Source organism: Cryptomeria japonica, chromosome 3, assembly GCF_030272615.1.
Source record: "Cryptomeria japonica chromosome 3, Sugi_1.0, whole genome shotgun sequence".
NCBI classification, from domain to species: Eukaryota; Viridiplantae; Streptophyta; class Pinopsida; order Cupressales; family Cupressaceae; genus Cryptomeria; species Cryptomeria japonica.
In genome coordinates this window covers 812,299,435-812,312,353 of record NC_081407.1, presented here as the reverse complement: position 1 = coordinate 812,312,353, position 12,919 = coordinate 812,299,435, and the positions used below count along the sequence as shown (strand labels likewise).

General features: G+C 37.9%; 1 protein-coding gene across 1 annotated transcript; it reads right to left on the bottom strand.

Annotated features, from left to right (window-relative positions):
- Positions 1-11,276: 11,276 nt before the first annotated feature.
- On the bottom strand, positions 11,277-12,134 carry LOC131054389 (auxin-induced protein 6B-like). The gene has a single exon (XM_057988899.2). It carries the CDS (start codon positions 12,054-12,056, stop codon positions 11,709-11,711), a length of 348 nt encoding a protein of 115 aa, XP_057844882.1. The 5' UTR covers positions 12,057-12,134; the 3' UTR covers positions 11,277-11,708.
- Positions 12,135-12,919: the final 785 nt, after the last annotated feature.

Below are 12,919 nucleotides of genomic sequence, written 5' to 3'. Positions count from 1 at the left end.
ATCTCAATATGACCAATTTTTTTGTCAGTGACCCATTGCACTTCATTCTCAAACTTCGAGACTAAGGTCTAACCCTGGTATTGGTACTTCATTGTCAGTGGATTATTTTCAAGCTTGATCTCGCTCCTTGTCTTCTTTCGGGGAGTAGCTGATGTTTCCATAAGATTTGCTTAGTTTGCACAAAAGAATACCCATAATCAGTACCTCAAAAGATTAATTTAAACAAGATACTCTGGAGTCTCGGGGTTCTGGGATCAATAGAAGCTCATTATGCAGAAATATGGGATCCCTGGGTTCTGGGGCTTGAAATCTCAAAAGGAGACCCATTCTAGGGTTTCGGAACCCCAAAATGATTTCAACAAGAAATATCACATCTTCAAGATTTCGGGACTCTGAAGTTTCAAAGTCAGGATGACTCAATAGGAGAGGGGCTGAAGAATCTCAGGGTTCCGAATTTCCAGGGCCAAAAGAGGGTGGAAACCGAGCTTTGGGATTTCGGAGTCCTAAAGCGCCCCAAGAGGCAACAAAAAAAACTCCGAGACTCCGGGGTTACAGAGTTCTGGAGGTAGGGGGAAACATGAAAGTGAACTCCGGGATCCCAGAAACCCAAGGTCGCGAAGTTCAGAGAAAAGCCAAAAGGAGGGATCCGAAACTTCGGAAACCCGAAGTTCCGCATCCAAAAGAAAACTCTATCTGTCAATAAAATCAACTTATTCAAAAAAAACTAAAACCTAAACCTATGCACATGCATGAAAAACGAAAAAGAAAACAAGAAAAAGGAAGGAGGCCAGAAAACCAACCAAGACGAAAAGAAAAGGGGAAGACAAACGCGCGCTGGAGGAAGATCAAATCATCGAGGAGCAGAGAGAGTTCAACAGGATGTTGCATGCAAATGAGTCTAAATCCTCGTTGGAGGGCTATTTATAGCCTCCCTGGGCACAGAGAACAAAGCAGGTTCTGGGATTGTGGGGTTTCGAGGTTACAAGCTGAGTGACTTCGAGAATCTGAGGTTTCGGAATAGAACAAAACAAAAAGGAGATTTTGGGACTCTGAGACTCCAAAGTTCCGAAATCAGAACATGACAGACAAAAGGATTTCGGGACTCTGGGTTCCGAAGTTCTAAAAAGGAGGGCTTCGAGATTCTAGGAATCCGGAGTCCCAAAACCTTCAAAAAAAAAGAAAACGAAACAGACTTCGGGATTCTGAAAACCTACAATCCTGAAGCGGACAAAGAAACAAAGGAAAACAACACACTTCAGGATCTTGGAAACCCAACGTTCCAAAGTGTGTGGAAGAAAATAAAGGACTCTGGGGTTTTGGAAACCCAAAACTCTAGAGTGGCAAAACAAAAGGGAGGAAAGAGAAGGAGAACAAAGGGGGAACAAAGAAAAGAAAAAGGGGGACCCACATTTATTAAGGCGAAATGGAGGGGAACAGTATGCAAGGCATAACAATATTCTTCTATGAAGTACTAGTTAGCTGATTGTATTTGTGATCTCAATTGAATGCAATTTCTACAAGATTCAAGCAATTCAGACATTGAATTATTTTCAATTGCTTGATACAATAAGCCAAAGATTAGTCTACAAAATGATTCATGTACTTGAACCAATCTTTTCAAATCATCATTTTTATAGGGCTAAATCTAAAGCTTGTTGTTTAAAAATGTTTGAAAAAAAATATATTAGAAATACATGCACAAATGGGTTGTGAACCTAAATGTCTTAGAGTTGGAACTAAGAGTCGAATCTCCTTTAATTACTAAAATATGTTTTTTCAAGATCTATATTTAATAGGTGGATTAACATAATAAATATTATATACCATTTTAAGGAGGCTTGCATCATTTAATATGGAGGCTTATAGTTCTTTAGCAATGTATGACCATTTGATACTTTTTTTTGAGAATTTAGTAATTTTAAAAAATGTAGAGGTTGCTTCATAATGGTGGCCATATGATGGAATTGATTATGTGTTGCATTGATGTTTTGTCATTGATGTCAACACTTGTTGTTATGGTTGTTTACTGGCTTTCGGTAGAAGGATTGGATTGGGAAGATAATCAATTGATTGTCACCAGTATGATCTGGTTGATGGAATAAGTTTGTATGGATGGTTCATATGCTTCTGAAGTATGTTTCAGTTAGTTGCTATTGACTTGATGATCGGATTCTATCTTATGTTCTAGTAAGCTTGCTTTATTGGTCTGGTAAGGGTTTCACCGGCAGAGCTTTATTGAAGATCTTTGATGTAATGCATAAGTGGTGTTGGTACAACTTCTAGAAGGGATTCAGGATGTTGATGGCGATGGCGATTGTATTTGTGCCTCGACTGATTGGTGTCATTTCTTTGGCATGTGTGGATCTAATTTAGGTCCGGTGCTATCTAGGTTATGGATTGGTTTTCATGTAACGTGTTGGTAGATCCTCCGATGAGCTTCCGGGATGTTTTATTGATTGGATGATGTTTGTTTGGCCTCAGGCCGACATGTGTTATGATTTTATTTCAGGATTATGTAATGGATCTATTAAATAATCATTTGGGTTGCCGACCTAATTAGTTAGGTCTCGGGTTGGTATAAATATATGTAAGATCTCATTGTAGATGATAAATGGATGGATATATGGCAAGGAGTGAATAATGTAATAATCATTTGTGCAGAGGATTTGGTCGATCATAGGTGATCGAGTTGGGTTTATGTAAGAGGTTTTAGACCTTCGACATTGAGCTTAACCAGAACTATAATCTGGCATGTTTGATGCTATCATCGACAGTTCTTCTGTCTGGATTGTTGTCCAAATATTTTGAGGTGGTTGGCATCTCTGTAGTTAGTGAGACTCCATTGTGATGAGCAGTGCGCTCTAGGCAATGTGTCTTCATGCATGTGCATGTCCCTATTGTAATCATATACTTGTTGCAAAAGTATCATCTGACTGTGGGTAGGGTTTCCCACCGTGGTTTTTCCCTTTATCAGGTTTTCCACATACAAATCATGGTGTTATGCGTTATGGTTACATGGTATTGATTCTCTCATTTTCATTTATGCTTTAATGCTTAATTAGTTATTCCAGTATAAGGTTTTAAGTGCTTTAATTCACATAATCTATTAACAACTGATTCACCCTCCCCCCCACTCTCAGTTGCTCACCGGTTGTATTAACATGTAATCGATTGGAAGTGTTTCCAAGTTAATAATGAGTAATATTACTTAATCATCATCTTTTTTAAGAATTGCTTTCTATCATTTTGGGTGCAAACCATGATAAATTATGAACAAGGGAAAACCTTAGACAACATCATTCATACCAATCCAACAACCCATGGTGCAATGATACTATTAATTGGTAAAGTTCTATTTTTCCTCATTTGCATTTGCTTTCCAGCCTAACCCTCACATGTAAATTGAAGTTCTAAGATAAGAATACCCTAAATTAAATGATAGAACTTAATATTTAAAGCAAACCAAATGCATTCTATTATATTCTTTGACTTTTTCAATCTTTGGTATATTTGTGATAGTAGACATGCTTATAAACCTTCAACCTTGTTGGTTGAAAATTTTCTACACTTGGGGAAATATACAAAATTGTGGCTTCAACCACAGTGTGTGAGTAAAACTCTCCTAATTAAGGGAAGGCTCCCCCTATCTACAAACTAAACTAATCTAATATGGGTGGGACAACAGTCTTTCTTCTTCTTTCAAGAAAAACTATACTCTTTTCTCTTCTCAGAAAATTAATAGTAATTGGAAATAAATAATAGCAAATACAGAAACGAGACTTCTTTGTAGGATTTTTGGAACATAAAGGGAAGAAAAGTTTACATGAAGGCACAAAGACCTTCGTCACTTCCCTGGGACGGGAAAACAAAAAGAAAGCTCAAAGTCTTCAACTATCTATTCTCCTATCAACCTTTTTAGATGATTTTCTGCTAACTAAGCACAATATGTAGCAGCTCAAAGTCTAACTACATGATGCACTTCAACTCACATGCACAAGTCTTAAAAATAGAAGCAGCACAAAGTCTACAAGCTCTCTTCCCACTTTAGTTTTCCACACTAGTTTCAGATATGATAAGCAGCTCAAAGTCTACAAGACCAAATCTGAAAACCAAACATATAACTCTAAATACAATTAGCAGCTCAAAGTCTGCAAGATTGAATTTAAATCCCTCTTTCACAATAGAACAAAACTCACAATCAACTCTAGAAAATGTCGTCACATAACAACTTGAATTGGCACAAAGTCTCAACACAACTTGCCTCTTTTATTGAAAACAATCTGATTTACATCTAAACTCAAAGTCTTAGAGTGCACATACAAACTGGCAGAATTTTGTTGCATTGCCAAAAAGATCCTTATTTACAAATGAGGGTCCTCCTTATATAGAAAAATGCTAGAGAAAAATGTGGGCACAGTTGACTAATTCAACTGCACAGTCCCACTTGACTACAACTTCGGCAGAAAGAAAATATGCAGCTGCGAGAAAACTTGCAACATCTAACAATGCAACTACATGAAAAGAAAGTGTCAAAAAGAGGACACTTTATTCATCTTTCTCCTCCTCATTGGATTTCTGAAATTCTTCAAACCAAGCTAAAGCAACTTGCATCTTAGCTTTGTCTAGCACCATATCAGCAATCTCATCAGTGCATCTTCTTTTCTTTGTCGATTTGTTGGGAGAGGGCTCGGACATTTCAACATGGATCACTAGTGTTTTGAAAATGATCACCATCGGATGAGCAAATTTCATCAATCAGAACAAGAAATAGGAGTCAAAAATGACTTAGGAGACAAAAAGGGAAAAACTTGCAGGTCGGACTTTAAAGTCCGAACTGCAAGTTCAAACAATATCATACGCAGGTCGCACTTTAAAGTCCGATCTGCAAGGGAAAAACTTGACAAGCAACTGCATGTCGGACTTTAAAGTCCAATCTGCAACCTGGGAAGGAAACTCAAAATTCGCACATCGAACTTTAAAGTCCGATGTGCGAGGAAAATCAAGCAAAGATTGCATATCTGACTTTAAAGTTCGATATGCGAGAAGGGCAAAACTTATCTTGCAGGTCGGGAAAAAATCCCCGACCTGCACATAGACCTGTAGGTCGGGAAAAAATCCCCAACCTACACATAGACCTGCAGGTCGGGAAAAAATCCCCGACCTGCACATAGACCTGCAGGTCAGGAAAAATTCCCCGACCTGCACATGGACCTTGGCGAATTGAAACAAAAATAATCATGCAAGAAAAGACTCCTTGCAAGTCGGACTTTAAAGTCCGACATGCAACTTCCTTCTTGCTAAACTGCACATCGGACTTGTGCAAGGGAAAAGTCCCTGCAGGTCAGACTTTAAAGTCCGCTCTGCAGAAAAAGAACTACCTGCAGGTCAGACTTTAAAGTTTGATCTGCAGGGAAAGAACCAAAACATTGCACATCAGACTTTAAAGTCCGATGTGCAATTCTAACAAAGAAAAACCCTGCAGGTCGGACTTTAAAGTCTGATCTGCAAAGAAGATTGCCAAAACATTGCTGCAATTCTATCTAAGAAACACCCTGCAAGTCGGACTTTAAAGTCCGACCTGCAGGCAAAACTGCAAAATCTAAAAAACTTTTAAAAAATGAGAAAAACAGAAGATGAAAAGCAAAAGAGGCTAACCGACGAAGTCAATCAACCTTTCCCGAAGGACGTGAGGCACAAAATGGACCAGTTTTGTAGGGTTGCCTCATGATTTTAGCTGCGCTAAAATCGAGGACAACAGTTGGCTCTGACTGGGGAACAAGCTACACCACTTGAAGCTTGTAGAATCCAGAACTCCGAGTGCATGTATCCATTGGGCTATAGAGTCAGGCGACAAAAGGACAAAGACACAAAACAACTTACTAAAAAGAAAGACACAAACTTGTGCAACTACACTTATTGAAAAGAAAACTAACTTAACCTAAACTAACTGACAATTGAAACCTTCCTAAATGAAACCATTCACGGGCTTTCCAAAATAGCTGCCTTTTTCTAGCAGCTTGCAATGCCTTGCATGATCATAAGCAACTTTGTATAGATGAAGTGCAGACAAGTGTACCAGGACTTGATGCAACACTCCTTGGAGGAGATGAACAAATCCACCTTCCTCTTGGGGTGAATCATATGTGTTGCTTCCCCAAGGTGGAGTTTTGAAACCGGACTGCTCTTGCTTAGCTGAATATACTTTTTTGGCTTCTTTCTCAAGTATATCCTCTAGCTCGTGTACAAGTGGGACCTCTGGCTTTCCATTAGCCTCCAACCAAGCAAGATGTTTGATTGGACATCCTCTTGATCGTACAAACACTGAAACCTTCTTACTAGCTACAACTTGAACAACTGGTTTTTCAACCGTAACAACCTCATACTGAACAGAATGATCTTCTTCATGTGATTCAAATGAAAACATGATTGCATTGTATGACTTAGTAGGTTGTTCACAAACTTCTGATTGAAGAGAATCATCAATAAGACTTGAACAAAACTCTTCTATAGTGCTCATGAAAAGATTTTCATCCAGTTCTAGGGTAGGTCTCTTATGCAAGATACGTCCAAGTTCATGACCTTGGAGCATGAAAGCATTCATTTCAACTTGATTGGGATCTTCATGCATGTTCACCTTTTCACATCTCATGATGTGATTGTCCTCCTCCATGGTACCTGGCATGGTCGTTTCTTTTTGTTCAATAGCTTTCTGGAACTGCATAAACCAGATTTGAGAGTCGCCAACTATGTCTGCTTCCTCCTCTTGGAATATACCAGCAAGATCACTTTGTTCAGATTCAAAGTCCTCCACTACTGCATTTGCTGATGGTGGCTCAAGTGCAAGCCCTTCTGGTGGCAAAGGAAGCTTGTCTTGATTTCTAGCTACATAACTAGGAGCAGTCTTTGGATATGGCCTCCTAGGAATGTCTTCATAAGAGGAAGAAAATAAACCTTGAGCTATTTGCTTTTTGAGGGCAAGCAACTCATTAGCCAACCTTTGCACCATGGTATCTACTCTCTTGGTAGACCATGATCCCAAAGAAGAGTTTTCTTTGGACCCATTTGACTCTATCTTTATCTTACCCGCAAGGATAAGGTCATCTTCAACCTCAACTGCTAAGGTTTGTGCAGCTGCAAGGTCTTTTGGAACTGCTCTTCTCAACAAGAAACTCACCTCAGGTGACTGAGCATTCATGAAGAAGCACTTCAAATTTGCAGTGGTAGGCTAAGAAGCAACCGGGATGCGGTTATGTAGCTTGTTTAATTTAGCAACAAATTCCCACATGGACTCTTGTGGTTCTTTCTTCATTTGAGTCAATTGTGCCAAGACCGCGTGCTCATCTTCTGTAGGTTTGAACCTTGCCTCAAACCTTGTTTTGAGGCTAGCCCAATCAGCAGCTACACCTTGTAAGGTTTCAATAAATAACCTTACAGATACATCTTCATACTCAACTCCTAAAACACCACACGCAATATAAAATGCAACGATGTGTTCATCAGGATGTTGAGCACCATCACCCAAAAACTTGGGAAAGTTCTTCCGTGAACCATCAGGAAGAACATGTAAGGGTAGAGTCAGGTTCAACGGACCAAAAGCATTCCACCAAGGACCTTGAGCTGGCATTTTACATATCCTTGGTGAAAGTTTGATAAATTATAAGGAAAGGAATTACAATGAATAGGATACCGATATACCTCAACCAAAAGCATGAGGCTTTTGAATGCGTATTCGATTCCCCAGCAGAATCGCCAAAAACTGTTGGTTGAAAATTTTGTACACTTGGGAAAATATACAAAATTGTGGCTTCAACCACAGTGTGAGAGTAAAACTCTCCTAATTAAGGGAAGGCTCCCCCTATCTACAAACTAAACTAATCTAATATGGGTGGGACAACAATCTTTCTTCTTCTTTCAAGAAAAACTATACTCTTTTCTCTTCTCAGAAAAGTAATAGCAATTGGAAATAAATAACAGCAAATACAGAAACGAGACTTCTTTGTAGTTTTGGAACATAAAGGGAAGCAAAGTTTCTATGAAGGCACAAAAACCTCCGTCACTTCCCCAGGACGGGAAAACAGAAAGAAAGCTCAAAGTCTTCAACTATCTATTCTCCTATCAACCTTTTTAAATGATTTTCTGCTAACTAAGCACAATATGTAGCAACTCAAAGTCTAACTACATGATGCACTTCAACTCACATGCACAAGTCTTAAAAATAGAAGTAGCACAAAGTCTACAAGCTATCTTCCCACTTTAGCTTTCCACACTAGTTTCAGATATGATAAGCAGCTCAAAGTCTACAAGACCAAATCTGAAAACCAAACATATAACTCTAAATACAATTAGCAGCTCAAAGTCTGCAAGATTGAATTTAAATCCCTCTTTCACAATAGAACAAAACTCACAATCAACTCTAGAAAATGTCGTTACATAACAACTTGAATTGGCACAAAGTCTCAACACAACTTGTCTCTTTTATTGAAAACAATCTGATTTACATCTAAACTCAAAGTCTCAGAGTGCACATACAAACTGGCAGAATTTTGTTGCATTGTCAAAAATATCCTTATTTACAAATGAGGGTCCTCCTTATATAGGAAAATGCTGGAGAAAAATATGGGCACAGTTGACTAATTCAACTGCACAGTCCCACTTGACTACAACTTCAGCAGAAAGAAAATATGCAGCTGCGAGAAAACTTGCAGCATCTAACAATGCAATTACATGAAAAGAAAGTGTCAAAAAGAGGACACTTTATTCATCTTTCTCCTCCTCATTGAATTTCTGAAATTCTTCAAACCGAGCTAAAGCAACTTGCATCTTAGCTTTGTCTAGCGCCATATCAGCAATCTCATCAGCGCATCTTCTTTTCTCTGTCGATTTGTTGGGAGAGGGCTCAGACATTTCAACATGGATCACTAGTGTTTTGAAAATGATCACCATTGGACGAGCAAATTTCATCAATCAGAACAAGAAACAGGAGTCAGAAATGACTTAGGAGACAAAAAGGGAAAAACTTGCAGGTCGGACTTTAAAGTCTGAACTGCAAGTTCAAACAACATCATACGCAGGTTGCACTTTAAAGTTCGATCTGCAAGGGAAAAACTTGACAAGCAACTGCATGTCAGACTTTAAAGTCCGATCTGCAACCTGGGAAGAAAACTCAAAATTCGCACATCGAACTTTAAAGTCCGATGTGCGAGGAAAATCAAGCAAAGAATATCGGACTTTAAAGTCCGATATGCGAGAAGAGCAAAACTTATCTTGCAGGTCGGGAAAAAATCCCCGACCTACACATAGACCTGCAGGTCAAGAAAAATTCCCCGACCTGCACATAGACCTTGGCGAATTGAAACAAAAATAATCATGCAGGAAAAGACTCCTTGCAAGTCGGACTTTAAAGTCCGACATGCAACTTCCTTCATGCTAAACTGCACATCGGACTTTAAAGTCCGATGTGCAAGGGAAAAGTCCCTGCAGGTCGGACTTTAAAGTCCGCTCTGCAGGAAAAGAACTGTCTGCAAGTCGGACTTTAAAGTCCGATCTACAGGGAAAGAACCAAAACATTGCACATCGGACTTTAAAGTCCGATGTGCAATTCTAACAAAGAAAAACCCTGCAAGATGGACTTTAAAGTCCGATCTGCAGAGAAGATTGCCAAAACATTGCACATCGGACTTTAAAGTCCGATGTGCAATTCTATCTAAGAAACACCCTGCAGGTCCGACCTGCAGGCAAAACAGCAAAATCTAAAAAACTTAAAAAAAACGAGAAAAACAAAAGACGAAAAGCAAAAGAGACTAACCGACGGAGTCAATCAACCTTTCCCGAAAGACATGAGGCACGAAACGGACCAGTTTCATAAGGTTGCCTCACGATTTTAGCCGCACTTAAATCGAGAACAACAAACCTTAAACCCTAAAATTTTACTAAAGACTTATAATAATATAAAAATTGATGGAACATAAGAACTTTACTCACCTAAAATTTGAAAAGATGAATAGAAGTCAGTCTATTGAGCTGATAAAGATAGAGAGGCAGCGCAGACCTATTTGTCTTTGGAAATATTGTGTTATGTAGGAGAAATTTTAATGTCCACAAAACTAAAATTGAAGGAGAGAACCCGTGCCTCAACAATCCCATCCAATGGATGAAACTCCAAGGGGCCAAACCCAAGTTTTAAGGGCAAAAGATACTGTTAAAAGAATTTATAATAGAATTCAATCGATAAAAGTTTCACAGCATCACTGGAGTAGGCTACCCATAATTAAAATCTGCAGATATGTTGAAAAGTACTTGCCCTGGTTATATGGCGTGTGGGTTTATCAGCTTTACCAGATCAAGAAAGAACGCAAAATGTTAATTACATCAAAGTGAAACCAATCTATTTACAGGCAGTCTGTGATCCCTTTGGATCGAGTTGTAGAATAAGCCTGTAAAAAAGTGATTATTAATCATAAGTACAGACTATCTTTAGTAATTTATTATCTGAATCTGCTTGCCTAAACATTTGATTGCCCATCGTAAAATAGAAAGAATCGAGGCCAATGCTTTCCAATTTCATAGAGCAATGAAGAATAATACATGGGAAACTATGAAGTCAAAAACTCAAAAACATTTAGTTTTGAAGATTGGATCAATCTGAAGTAGTGAACAATTTAATAAATTAAATTATTTGTCATTAGGATTTTTTATCTGTTCTTGAAGTTGAATGATTATGAATGAGTCTATCAGATATCAAGCTGAATGTAAGTCCCCATCATTCTAAGGACAATGCTGGATCATACCCTCAATCCTTAACTCTCAATCAAAAAGATTTCAACCTAAAGCTCACTCCTTTATGAAATAACAAAACAATCTTATGAATGATGTAAAACCCTCTATAAAAAATTATTTCAAATTGAGATTTGATACAGTAGAAACCCAGATAATTTAAATATCTTTTTCTAAAATCACCTTTACTGTTACTGATACTGCCATGATAATGTTAGTATTATGGGCTTCATTCATGTTAGGGTTTATATGTGTCATTAATTTATTTTACCATAGCTCTCCCACAACCCTAAATTCTTTTAGAACCTTGCAGCTGCTGGTACAGAAGCAAATGCATGGGCTGCGAGGACTAAAGCATTACACCACAACATCCTACTTCAGTACTAGAAAATCTCAATTTAAGGAAAACAATAAAAAGCCCAGTACTCACTACTCTGGTCTCTGTAAACATTATTTGAAGAACAGTACAATGCTGCCAAGATGACAAGTTTGCAATTACAATGTAAAAATAATATTTTCACACATTAATATTGGTTGAAAAATGATGAGACTAAGTAGCCATTGATACAAGTAACAAAACAGTCCCACCTTCAACAGAAAAACATGTAACAAAACTAGAATTGACCTGTAACAACATTTCTGGTTGTTCTGGCCTTCAGAGAACATTGCGAGAATAGAGGAACACACCAAAATAGATTGATAATATACCAATGAGGTATTGATATCTTAAAGCTGGGCTTGACTAATCTGGGTATGGGCATGGCAAATACAAGTAAGCCCACAAACCATGAATCTCCACAATCTGAATTTCAATTCTACAGAAGACTAATAAACCATATTAGCAATAGTAGTAGAATACTCGATTCCATATGGTATTTACATTTAGAGAAATAATTGAAAATAAAGAGGATTTGAGAGATGAGGAAAGCTACAAATTACTTTCCTTCCAGCTGATGCAGCAGTTCCTCAAACACAGTAATCTCACAGAGTATTGTGAGCAAGCCAATGTGGTGGTGTCCAAACTCCTCCTCGGTCTTGTCAAGCAGAGCTATAAATTCAGGGCAGCTCAAGTAAGTAGTGGGTATTATAAAGCGCTTCATTTCTTCTCTGCCCACATGAACAGCCAAGTAACCTCTAGGCACATCTGGTGGAGGGTAAGAAGAAGAGTTTGTGCTGTATATACAGAAGTACCCACATGGATTGTTTGATGCTGAGCGCCACTTCTTTATCAATTGCCTAAGCTTAACAATCTGACTATTCTTGTCCTTCTTTTGCTTCTCCATTCTCAGACCTCACCACCTCAACATGGGACAGTTGAAAGTTGCAAGGAGGGTTGCACTCTTGGAAAGCCTTTTTTAAACCTCTTTTTCAAACTCATCCAGTTGGTCTTGTTTCCCAAAAGTGAGCTGGTCGCCAGCAGTGGTAACATCACTGATTCATGAAATCACAGTAGGGATTGAGTTTCCCTATGCTAAAATTTACTGGCAAATGATTTGGGTAATCGGGGATTTGGTTGTAGACCATAAAGTCAATCTGTTAAGCTGATAAAGATGGAGAGGCAGCGCAGACCTATTTGTCTTTGTGCTAAGAATTATATAAATGCATGTGAGTAGACATCAGGATCTACCAATGGCAATTTTTAGATGATGAAAATGTGGGTCCTTCTATGGACTTTTTCTCGCAGTTTAATGAGGTGGTGATGAGGAGAATTCATTCTGTCAAAGTTGTATGAAATTTAACGAGGACCAAGATCAAGAGAATTCATTCTGTCAAAATTGTATAAAATTTTAGTCAAAATGGGATCAAAGTTAGTTCCAATGTTAATTTAAGGTTTTAATTATAATTTGTATGACTACAATGTTTAACTTTGAAATTAAAGTAATCAACTAAACATACACAATCCTCCTCTTATAATAGAACTCACCTTAGATAAGTAGGGTCATTCCTTTCTTGAGTTTTATATAATATGTAATCCTTTCCACTTTTACAATTTATTCAAACAAAATGATAAGTTGTAAAACTATTAATTGATAAGGAGAACGACTTAACTCATTTATAAGAGAAATAATTGATCACTTAATTTTATATCAATAGATCTTATATTGAAATTACAAAGTAAGACATATATTAAAATTAAATTGTGGGT

Coding starts and splice junctions, on each gene's coding strand:
- LOC131054389 (XM_057988899.2), bottom strand. CDS start 12,056: ATGGAGAAGCAAAAGAAGGACAAGAATAGTCAGATTGTTAAGCTTAGG.